Genomic DNA, 12,700 nt, shown 5'->3' on the forward strand with positions numbered 1-12,700 from the left:
AAAAAAATATATTTTTATTATAGACTATTTTTCAAACTTTAACAAAATGTTACCATTTATGCATTCATTTATTTATTATGCACACATTTTTCAAAATGGAACAACTGCATTTATTATTTATTTTTTTACTTCTATGCTATTGTTCAAACTTGAAAATAACATAACTTTTGCATTTATTTATTGTACACTATTGTAAAACTTTAAAGAAAACATTAGCGCATATATATATATTTATTTTACACCATTGTTCAAAGAGTGAAATAGCGATATTAAAAGGACACATGAGCGTCCGGCTCAAGTCTGTGGCAGTGGGCAGATATGGTACTCCAGAACTGGACTGTTCCACCTAAAACCAGATTTCTGGCCACTTTAATCCTGATCTGGATCTGAAGCACTCTATATTTAAACTCACGCCACAGCTGCTCGACCGTAATTACTGACCTGGCTTTGTGGCAGTGGTTTTGTTAGATTGGACTCGACTACTGCAGGTCAGCTGTGTGTGTGTGTGTGTGTGTGTTTTTCCTGCTAAGTTAAATATTGATGTTTTCTCTCTTTGTTAAGAGCTGAAGCTCGAGCGGCTGATGGAGGGATGTTTCACTGCAAACACATCAGAGCTTCTCAATCTCTTTTGCTTTATGAACCCAACTGATTAAAAGCATTGTTTATCCAAAACAGCAAATAAAATGTCCTTTAAATCAAACACTGAACTGGAATAGTGTCAGTATGAACTGAACAGATCCAACAACAGACTAAATGAGCTGAACTTTCATCATAGATCAAATAATTCACTTCACACATTCAACAGTGAGCTTGTCATTCTCTGATTATGATTAGATTCTGGTTATTGCAATGCAGTGTTATATTATATTATATTAGATTATATTGTATATTATGCACATTTTACATCAAATCATATATATTTTACTTTATTTATTTTTTAAATGGTACTAATAGATGTTTTGATGAGATTTAAAAATAATGATATTTTATTTTATTTCATATATATATATATTTATAAATGTAACCTGTAGATGTTTTTCAGATTTTTATTGGTTTGTTTTTATTTTTTGATGGTTTATTTTATTTTTGTTTATTAATTTTTTGATGTTTTTATGAGATTTTCTAGTGTGATTTTTATGGTAAATATGGATGATTTTTATGAGATTTTTATTTTTATTTTATAGTTTTTTTTATGGTGACCTGTAGATATTTTAATGAGATTTTTTTTTTTAAGTTTTATTTTATTTTGTAAAAAAAAAAAAATGACCTGTAGATGTTTTTGAGATTTTTATTGGTTTCTTTTTATTTTTTGATGGTTTAATTTATTTTTGTTTATTTATTTTTAGATGTTTTTATGAGATTTTCTTGTGTGATTTTATAGTAAATATGGATGGAAGGAAGGTACCTGTTGATGTTTTTGAGATTTTGATTTTAGATTTTTATAGTTTTTTAATGTGACCTGTAGATATTTTAATGAGATTTCATTTTGAAGTTTTATTTTATTTTGTAAAAAAAATATATATATATGACCTGTAGATGTTTTGAGATTTTAATTTTTTATTTTTATGCATTTATTTATTTTATTTATGTTTTGGTTTGTTTTATTTAATTATTTTCAGATGTTTTTGTGAGATTTTTTATGGTAAAATGAGGTTGCACTGGTAGCTGGAATATTGGAATATATTCTAGATTTAGCTCTGGTCTCTGAAGAGGGAGAAACGGACTCGAGCGTCCCGGCCGGTGTTGTGACAGACAGGTGTGTTTCCGTCCCTGCAGGTGCGAGAGCTGCAGACGCGTCTCCAGAGCGTTCAGCCCGGCGCTCCGTCCAGTCCTGGGCGTCTGACATCAGCGGGACGTCCCATCAACCCCAGCACCGGAGAACTCAGCACCAGCAGCAGCAGCAACGACATCCCCGTCGCCAAAGTACTTCATAGCTCTCGCTACATTGAGACATTTAGCAGACGCTTTTATCCAAAGCGACTTACAGATGAAGACAGTGGAAGCAATCAAAAACAACAAAAGAGCAATGATATATAAGTGCTATAACAAGTCTCAGTTAGCTTAACACAGTACACGTAGCATGGGCTTTTAAATAATATAATAAATAAAAAGAAAATGGATAGAATAGAAAAAGAACAGAGCATGCTAGTGTTAGAGGTCTTTATTTTTTTTGTTAAAGTTTTTATTTTTACATTTTTTACATTTTAAAAATGATAAATGTTGCCTTGTCTGATATTTTTTAGCTGAAAGTAGTTTTTTATATTTATTTTTTATTTAAATTTATTTTTTATGGGATTTTATTTTATATATATTTTTTATAGCATATTTACTTTTATTTTATTTTAGTCATTTAAATTTTTTTATTAATTTAATTTTTCCATTTAATTGTATTTAGTTAATAGCGATAGATTTTATTTTATTATTTTTATTTTATATTTATTTGATTTAAATATAATTTTGTGTGATTTTATTTTATTTTTATGCATTTAATATAATACTTATTTTTATTTTATTTTAGTTATTTTATTTTTTTATTATTCGTTTTATTTTTCTGTTTTATTTTATTTAGTTTAAGTGCGTTGCTCAAGAGCATAACATTAATAGATTTAATTTCTTTTGATTGAGCATAATAGTGATAGTAGATTTTACTTTGTTTTATTTATTTATTTTTCAGTGGTCTGATGCTCTTCTGTTATGTGTTGCTTTGTTTTGTGAGTTTTATTGTTTGAAATCGGGTTCAGAATTTCATGTCTTTCACAGAAGTAAAACTCGAACAGGTTGATATAAAATAACAGAAGTATTGTTTACAACACTTTACATTGCTCATCCGTGTGTGTGTGTGTATGTGTGTGTGTGTGTGTGTGGCAGGTGGCAGAGCGAGTGAAGCTGTCGAAGACTCGCTCAGAATCGCTGCCAGCAGAGAGATCCGTCCTCGGCTCTGAAATCAGCAGCATCGGGGTGAGACAGATAGAAAACCTCCCAAATTACTAGAGCTATTACTACACTACTCTGTGTTTTAAAGTGTTTCTGTGTCTCTCTCCGCAGGTGTCCAGTAATGTGGCTGAACACCTGGCTCATTCCCTTCAGGACTGCTCCAACATCCAGGAGATCTTCCAGACGCTCTACTCGCACGGATCCGCCGTCTCCGAGAGCAAGATCCGCGAGTTCGAGGTGGAGACGGAGAGACTGAACAGGTCAGAGAGCTCAAACTTAAATGAAAACAGAAGAGACTGAATTAGTGCTCCTCAGGTGTTGTCTGTCAGTGCAGAGCGTGTTGTGTCAGCTGAAGTGAACATCTTCTAAACTCTCTATACTGAGTGTGCAGGGAGCAGTGAACACTATGTAGGGACCCTGTGCGTGTGTCTGATTGCTGTGTGTGTTTCAGTCGTATCGAGCACCTGAAGTCTCAGAACGATCTGCTGACCATCACACTGGAGGAGTGTAAGAGCAACGCCGAGCGGATGAGTATGCTGATGGGGAAATATGAGTCCAACGCCACCGCGCTCAGACTGGCCCTGCAGTACAGGTACACACACACACACACACACACACACACACACAGAGACACACATACACATACACACACACACACAGAGAGAGACACACACAGGGACACAGAGACACAAACACCCACACACACACACAGACACACACAGAGAGAGACACAGACACACACACAGAGAAACACACACACACACACAGAGACACACACACACAGAGACACACACACACACAAACCACCTAATTACAGTCCAGCCTTGTTCCTGTGGCTCAGTGGTAAAGCATTTCGTCTTCATCTGTCAATCCTGAAAAGAAAAATCACTTTCCACAAAAAATATTCATCAGCACGACTGTGTTCAACATTGATAATAATCAGAAATGTTTCTTGAGCAGTAAATCATCATATTATTCTGATTTCTGAAGATCATGTGACACTGAAGACTGGAGGAATGATGCTGAAAATACAGCGGAGCATCACAGAAATACATTACACTTTAACACAGATTCACACAGAAAACAGCTGATTTAAAGTGTAATAATATTTCAGATTTTTCTTCAGTGTTTTTTATCAAATAAATGCAGCCCTGATGAGCAGAAGAGACTTCTTAGAAACGTGTGTTGGATGAGTGATTGGTGTGAGCGAGGCTCCAGTTGAGTGTCGTATCCAGTGATCATGATGTCATCACATGTGGTCAAAGGCTCATAAAGAACAAAAACACCACCATTAATCACACACACAGCTCTCTCTCACACACTCACACACTCACATGATCACGGATGTGTTTCACCGCTCCTCCGTCCTACAACACTGTTCACAAAAGAACACAAATAACAAGAGAAGAGCGAAACAACTCAATCTCTAAATGACGGCCGACTGGAAAATAAGAATACAAATAAATAAAAATGTAAATAAATATTTTTCCAGAAACTGAGGACGGATCTGCACTGACCTCCACATTCATCCTGAGTGTGTGTGTGTGTGTGTGTGCGCGTGTGTGTGTGTGCGTGTGTGTGTGTGTGTGTGTGTTGCAGTGAGCAGTGTATCGAGGCGTATGAGCTGCTGCTGGCGCTGGCCGAGAGTGAACAGGGTCTGGTTTTGGGTCAGTTCAGAGCCGCTGGAGTCAGTGCTGTGGGTAAGACACACACACACACACACACACACACATCTGAGTCAGGACATCCCATACACTTCTGTTATTATATATACAGATAGCTACGTGTGCCATAACCCAGGAGTTCCCAAACTTTTTTGTCACCCAAACCATTTGAACTCAAATAATTTGTCCACTGAAATTCTAAGTTAATATTTCAGTAATTTAACAACACTTTTGAATATTCATGGTCCTCTGATGTCAGTTAAAGGTCACATGACATACAGGTAAACAAATATACAAATACAAATATATATATATACACACATGCCCTCACTGGCCACTTTATCAGGTACACCTTGCTAGTTCAGCAAATCGTCTTCACCACGTCTAGATGCCTTAATGCATCTTTAATTAAATTCATAAAACTTCAACAATTTAATAATTCATTAACATTTTTACATTAAGTAGTAGTACCCTATGAAATGTATTTTTTGTTTTATTTTTTCTGGATTTATTATTTAATGCAAATCTTTTTATATGTTTTACTACTATATTACTTGTACAATTTATATTATTATTACAAACTATTACTACATTGATTTAAAAGCTGTCGTGATTAAATGAAGGCATAAAACTTTTTTGAAAGGTAGTAAAAATTATTTTTTTGTAAGCAAACTAAAAACTGGTTTAATGTTTAATGGAAAAACATGGAAGAAAAATTTTGTAGCATTCCTTTAAAAAAAAAAATAATAATAATATTATTGTTGTTGCCTTTTCTACTACAGTATTATATTTAGTATTATATAGTACTGTTATAGTTTCCTGTCACAATTTCTTCAAATTGAACCAAGACACTTTGCAGAGACACGCAGACTTCATATGAAATTTCACAATATGATTTACTGTTTATTTCTATAATTCTGTATTGTATAAAGCACTATAGAGATGACTTTGACTCTGTACAGTGCTTCTTGTTCTCCTCAGGAGCTTTGAGCATCATTTAATATCCTGATTCTCCCGCGCTTCATTAATGGCTCATGAGTTATTAGTGTAATTAGTTTCTCTCCACACACTGAACATCTGAACACATCCACACCGCTGCTGGAGAAATTAAAAATAAATTATTCAATAAAACTGAGAGAATTCAGCATGTCAAGATCCACACCATTCATCGGTCACAGTCACTTACTTCTAAATATTAACTTTGATTATTTTCTTTTCATTATAATTGCATTTGGAAAGAGTTTTGCATAACTGTTTACATTAATTACAAAGTGTAGTGTTTTAATTAGATCATGTTTTCAGTTAATAGTGTGGTGCTTTCTGCTCTGATTAACATATTTTACATCTGCTTGCACTGAATTCTCTCACAGAGAAATGATGAAAATAGAATTTATGTTGTATGTGGATCTGAACATACATTAGATCTGTGGTCCATCATTTAGTGTATACTGTGCTGTATGATCATGGCAGGAGAGCAGGCGGGTGAAGAGAGCATCACACAGATCCTGAAGAAAGCTCACGACAGCAGAAAGACGGCAGAGATCGCTGCTAAAGATCTCCTGACGCGTCTGGATGGCAGCTGTGGAGCTGTGTTTGTGGTCAGCGGCTGTAGTGTCCAGCCCTGGGAGAGTCTCTCGTCCAACAGCCACACCAGGTGAATTCTTTCATTCTCTTGAATTCTTCTTTTTTATCTTTTAAATATTCCTTACTAAATCGCTTGTATACATTTAGAAAGTCTTCCAGTTTTGTGGACTATTCTTTTTTCTTATTTTCTGATTCCACGTCACCACCTGTTTAGCTCCGCCCTCTGATTCCATGTCACCACCTGTTTAGCTCCGCCCTCTGATTCCACGTCACCACCTGTTTAGCTCCGCCCTCTGATTCCATGTCACCACCTGTTTAGCTCCGCCCTCTGATTCCACGTCACCACCTGTTTAGCTCCGCCCACTGATTCCATGTCACCACCTGTTTAGCTCCGCCCACTGATTCCATGTCACCACCTGTTTGGCTCCGCCCACTGATTCTACGTCATCACCTGTTTAGCGCCTCCCACTGATTCTACGTCACCACCTGTTTAGCGCCTCCCACTGATTCTACGTCACCACCTGTTTAGCGCCTCCCACTGATTCTACGTCATCACCTGTTTAGCTCCGCCCACTGATTCTACGTCACCCCCTGTTTAGCTCCGCCCACTGATTCTACGTCACCCCCTGTTTAGCTCCGCCCACTGATTCTACGTCACCACCTGTTTAGCGCCTCCCACTGATTCTACGTCATCACCTGTTTAGCTCCGCCCACTGATTCTACGTCAACTTAAAATTATATATATATATATATATATATATATATATATATACGTGTGTGTGTGTGTGTGTGTGTATGTATATGTGTGTATATATATATATATATATATATATATATATATATATATATATATGTGTGTGTATATATATATATATATATATATATATATATATATATATGTGTGTGTGTGTATATATATATATATATATATATATATATATATATATATATATATATATATATATATATATATATATATATATATATATATATATATATATACAGTATTGTTCAAAATAATAGCAGTACAATGTGACTAACCAGAATAATCAAGGTTTTTCTTATATTTTTTTATTGCTACGTGGCAAACAAGTTACCAGTAGGTTCAGTAGATTCTCAGAAAACAAACAAGACCCAGCATTCATGATATGCACGCTCTTAAGGCTGTGCAATTGGGCAATTAGTTGAATTAGTTGAAAGGGGTGTGTTCAAAAAAATAGCAGTGTGGCATTCAATCACTGAGGTCATCAATTTTGTGAAGAAACAGGTGTGAATCAGGTGGCCCCTATTTAAGGATGAAGCCAACACTTGTTGAACATGCATTTGAAAGCTGAGGAAAATGGGTCGTTCAAGACATTGTTCAGAAGAACAGCGTACTTTGATTAAAAAGTTGATTAGAGAGGGGAAAACCTATAAAGAGGTGCAAAAAATGATAGGCTGTTCAGCTAAAATGATCTCCAATGCCTTAAAATGGAGAGCAAAACCAGAGAGACGTGGAAGAAAACGGAAGACAACCATCAAAATGGATAGAAGAATAACCAGAATGGCAAAGGCTCAGCCAATGATCACCTCCAGGATGATCAAAGACAGTCTGGAGTTACCTGTAAGTACTGTGACAGTTAGAAGACGTCTGTGTGAAGCTAATCTATTTTCAAGAATCCCCCGCAAAGTCCCTCTGTTAAAAAAAAGGCATGTGCAGAAGAGTTTACAATTTGCCAAAGAACACATCAACTGGCCTAAAGAGAAATGGAGGAACATTTTGTGGACTGATGAGAGTAAAATTGTTCTTTTTGGGTCCAAGGGCCACAGGCAGTTTGTGAGACGACCCCCAAACTCTGAATTCAAGCCACAGTACACAGTGAAGACAGTGAAGCATGGAGGTGCAAGCATCATGATATGGGCATGTTTCTCCTACTATGGTGTTGGGCCTATTTATCACATACCAGGGATCATGGATCAGTTTGCATATGTTAAAATACTCGAAGAGGTCATGTTGCCCTATGCTGAAGAGGACATGCCCTTGAAATGGTTGTTTCAACAAGACAATGACCCAAAACACACTAGTAAACGGGCAAAGTCTTGGTTCCAAACCAACAAAATTAATGTTATGGAGTGGCCAGCCCAATCTCCAGACCTTAATCCAATTGAGAACTTGTGGGGTGATATCAAAAATGCTGTTTCTGAAGCAAAACCAAGAAATGTGAATGAATTGTGGAATGTTGTTAAAGAATCATGGAGTGGAATAACAGCTGAGAGGTGCCACAAGTTGGTTGACTCCATGCCACACAGATGTCAAGCAGTTTTAAAAAACTGTGGTCATACAACTAAATATTAGTTTAGTGATTCACAGGATTGCTAAATCCCAGAAAAAAAAAATGTTTGTACAAAATAGTTTTGAGTTTGTACAGTCAAAGGTAGACACTGCTATTTTTTTGAACACACCCCTTTCAACTAATTGCCCAATTGCACAGCCTTAAGAGCGTGCATATCATGAATGCTGGGTCTCATTTGTTTTCTGAGAATCTACTGAACCTACTGGTAACTTGTTTGCCACGTAGCAATAAAAAATATACTAAAAACCTTGATTATTCTGGTTAGTCACATTGTACTGCTATTATTTTGAACAAAACTGTATATATATATGTGTGTGTGTGTGTGTGTGTGTGTGTGTGTGTTTGTGCGTGTGTGCGTGTGTGCACAGCCCAACCAGATGTTTACTGAAAGGGTGTTATTACTATGGTAACGGAAAGATATTTATAAAAATGCAGTTAATTAAGGATTGATACGGGAAAGTGGTTGTGGACTCCAGCGTCTGTGAGTGTGATTCTGCAGATCTGTGTTTCATCTTCTAACGGTTTGTATGTGGTTCTGGTCCAGCGGTTGCCCATGACAACACACTCTCATCCGTGCTGCTGCTGCTGCTGTGTGTGTGTGTGTGTGTGTGTGTGTGTGTGGTTTCCCATGAGCCCATCTGATCACCTGATCCTGCCAGTCACACCAGTGTTTCACACACACACACACACACACACACACATACACACACACACTGTGCTGAACCACTAAATACACAGTATGTATTAAAAAAGGATGATTTATCATCATTCATGCCGTTCCCAACCTGCTTGGTTTTCTCTCTTCTGTTGAAGATGAGTAAATGATGAGAGATGTTTCATGTTTTGATAACTTAATGCTGCGACATTAGTGAGGTGTGTGTTTCAGTGTGAGAACGAGACTCAACTGATCTAATGCAGAAAAACCTCAGCAAACTGACTCTGGGAGGATGTGTTGCTCTTCAGAGGCTTGTATGCTGAAGGTTTGACATGTATGTGCTTGAGATCACTAATGTGCCTAATATGTGTTTTATACAGCAGAGATGACAGACAGATAGATATTGAATAATTGCAGACAGTCTCATGTCTCACCTCCCAGTGCGTACAGACACACACACACACACACACACACACAGGTGTGGTGTCTCGTGTAATTCGTCAGGCTGCAGCAGCGTTTCATTATTAAAATGGAAAATAAATGCTGTCTGCAGTAAGCATTCCACGACTGTTATTTATGAATTGATTAAACATTTTGTTTATTTTCAATGAAGACAAATGACATGTTTATTATATATATTGGCTGTTTATTAGTACGTGTTAAAAAGGTTCGAGGCTCGTCTGTTGTTCTGGATGATGATCCTGCAGTGAACGGATGGGATTTCAGGATTTCTGCAGCTTCTCAAATAACCACACATTGATTTTTCCCCTTTATCCTCCATTCAGCGTAACAGCGTTTCTAAACTGTGTGCTTCCAGATGAGGAGAATCAGAGCTCATCTCCTGTGTTTACTGCTGTTCTCCAGCGCTCAGATATTACTGCGTTTTAATGAGACAGGTGTTGAGTTTCCAGGTTGTTCGGCTCATTAAAGCGTGTAAATGATTATGAATATTTCTGTTGATGATGTTCATCACCGTCAGACCTGTGATTGTTGAGTTTATAGTGACAGACCTGAAGATTATAAGTGTGTGTGTGTTGTGTGTTGTGTGTGTGTGTCAGCAGGGTTTCTGTGCATTACTGTGCAGATAATTGGGATTCTCATTGTTATTAGGGGCTTTGCTAATTGAGGGAGGGAGACTGATTTGGTTCATTGTGATTGTGTTGAGTCTATATATATACACACACACATACATATTATTATTATTATTATTATTTAAATACAAAAATGTATTGTAAATTCAATTAATTATAATTATAAAAATGCAGTATAAAATAATTAATAATAATACTCTTGTTATTAGTAAAATAATTATAAATTGCATTATAAAATGTTTCTACAACTTCTACTATTATTATATAATGTATTGTTCAATTATAACAGTAATATTTAAATAACAGTAAATAATATTTATAATATATTTAATTATTTTGTAAAAACAATTACACTTAAATTGTATATAAGTTATAATTCTAACATTTATTATAAAATGTAATAACGAAGTATGTTCTTAAATATATTATAAACATGCATTATACAAAATTACATTAATAGTAATTAAAATGTATTATAAAATATCATAATTACTTAATATAGATTATTTGTAATTGTGTTGTCATTTTTATTTTAATATTATTAATCTTATTTTTATGACTTATTTTATAGTTTAGAATTCTTTTTATAATAATAATAACTAGTAGTGTTAGCATCTAAGATATAGGAAATGGCTAAATAATAAAAGAGACAATAGTATTTTAGTAAAAATATTTGGCAAATGCATTTTTATGGTTTGTGAGAATAATAAAAAATTGAGATGAAAAATCTTTAAAAAGAGTAAGATTTTTCTTCTGAATTGTTGTGTGTTGCAGCACCACCAGCTCGACGGCCAGCAGCTGTGACACGGATTTCTCCAAAGACGACGAGCAGCGTCTGAAGGACTACGTGCAGCAGCTGAAGAACGACCGGGCGGCCGTCAAGCTGACCATGCTGGAGCTGGAGAGCGTCCACATCGACCCGCTGAACTACGACCTCAAACCCCGCGCAGACTCGCATAGACTCGACCTGGAGAACGCCGTGCTCATGCAGGAGCTCATGGCCATGAAGGTTACCATAAATCAACCTACTCTCAGAAAATCTGTCTGAAAATACAGTTTCAGTGTGTGTATGAGATTCCCAAACTTTATATTTTCTCGAACTTAATATTTATCCGCACATTCATATTTTCATGGTTCTCTGATGTCAGGTAATGAGCACATGATATGCAGGTGACCAACTATCTTTTTTAGTAATTATTTTATTTTTATGTTTAAATTATTTTCATTTTCATTTATTTAAAATAAAATGTTGAATCGTTTTAGTGCTTTATTTTTGTTACATTAAAAATATTGTAAAGTTGTAAAGTGTTTTTTTATTTATATTTTCATTTTAATATAAAAAAAAATAGTTTTGTCTTATTTAGTAAGTGGTTTATTTTTATTATTGTACAAATATTTTTCATTTATATGGATATTAATATTTTTCATATTTTCATGTTTCATCTTTTTAATCCATTTTTAAATTTTGTGTTTAACTGAATCAGTTTCAGGTAAAATATTGTAAAAAATTTGTGTTTTACTTTATTATTTTAAATAATATAAATGAGATTTCAAAAATATACGGTTTAATGATATTTTATATCTTACTAAGTGTTTTGTTTTGTTTTTTGATTATTATTTATTTTTTTATATTTATTTTAGTTTATTTTAAGTAAAATATATCACATTTTTATTTAACCTATTTGTATTAAGAAAAAAATTTCAATTCAATTCAATATGATTTAACTAGTGCTTTATTTTGATGTATTGCTTATTTTAATTTAGCTTTTTTAGAGTTAAATCAATGAAGTATCTATTCTTCAACTCAGAAACCCCCATTAGGCAAAGCCTGGTATATGCAATAGAGTTTTTCTCATATTTATATAGATTATAAGTCAATACAATATGATAAGAATGCACTAAAGCTCATTGCATCAAACACATGTGTTCAGGAGGAGATGGCGGAGCTGAAGGCGCAGCTGTATCTTCTGGAGAAGGAGAAGAAAGCTCTGGAGCTGAAGCTGAGCACGAGGGAGGCTCAGGAACAGGCGTATCTGGTGCACATCGAGCATCTGAAGTCTGAGGTGGAGGAACATCAGGAACAGAGACGGAGATCGCTCAACTCCACCGGCAGCAGCGCTGGAGCCAAAGACAAGAGCGGGAAGGTACAGTGCATACACTACAACATACTGTAAGGTGCAATTGTGTGCATGTATCATAAAAATCCTAAATGGAAACATAAATGGAAAGTAAAATTTCAAAATATATATATCTTTTTTTCTTAAGTCATATGAAAAGACTTGTGCACGTCTCATTTGCCTGCATTTAACTTAATTACACACACTACCAGTCCAAAATTATGACATGAACTATTAACTTTTATTATATATACATCTGTCTGTCCTTCTGTCTGTCCTTCTGTCTGTCTGTCTTTCTATCTGTCTGTCTTTCTATCTGTCC

At 35.2% G+C, this 12,700-nt stretch overlaps 1 protein-coding gene across 6 annotated transcripts in view; it reads left to right on the forward strand.

The window, feature by feature from the left end:
* The window catches only part of mcc (MCC regulator of WNT signaling pathway), a 77,799-nt gene that overhangs the window by 56,307 nt on the left and 8,792 nt on the right, over positions 1-12,700 (forward strand). For all 6 annotated transcript variants that reach the window (XM_052557003.1, XM_052557002.1, XM_052557005.1 and 3 more), the window contains 8 exons: positions 1,777-1,923; positions 2,869-2,958; positions 3,046-3,194; positions 3,386-3,526; positions 4,534-4,634; positions 6,069-6,252; positions 11,036-11,270; positions 12,193-12,405. In XM_052557003.1, the coding sequence (XP_052412963.1) occupies positions 1,777-1,923; positions 2,869-2,958; positions 3,046-3,194; positions 3,386-3,526; positions 4,534-4,634; positions 6,069-6,252; positions 11,036-11,270; positions 12,193-12,405 (1,260 nt within the window). The remainder of the gene's footprint in view (positions 1-1,776; positions 1,924-2,868; positions 2,959-3,045; positions 3,195-3,385; positions 3,527-4,533; positions 4,635-6,068; positions 6,253-11,035; positions 11,271-12,192; positions 12,406-12,700) is intronic.

The sequence above is a fragment of the Carassius gibelio genome, chromosome B5 (assembly GCF_023724105.1).
Source record: "Carassius gibelio isolate Cgi1373 ecotype wild population from Czech Republic chromosome B5, carGib1.2-hapl.c, whole genome shotgun sequence".
NCBI classification, from domain to species: domain Eukaryota; kingdom Metazoa; phylum Chordata; class Actinopteri; order Cypriniformes; family Cyprinidae; genus Carassius; species Carassius gibelio.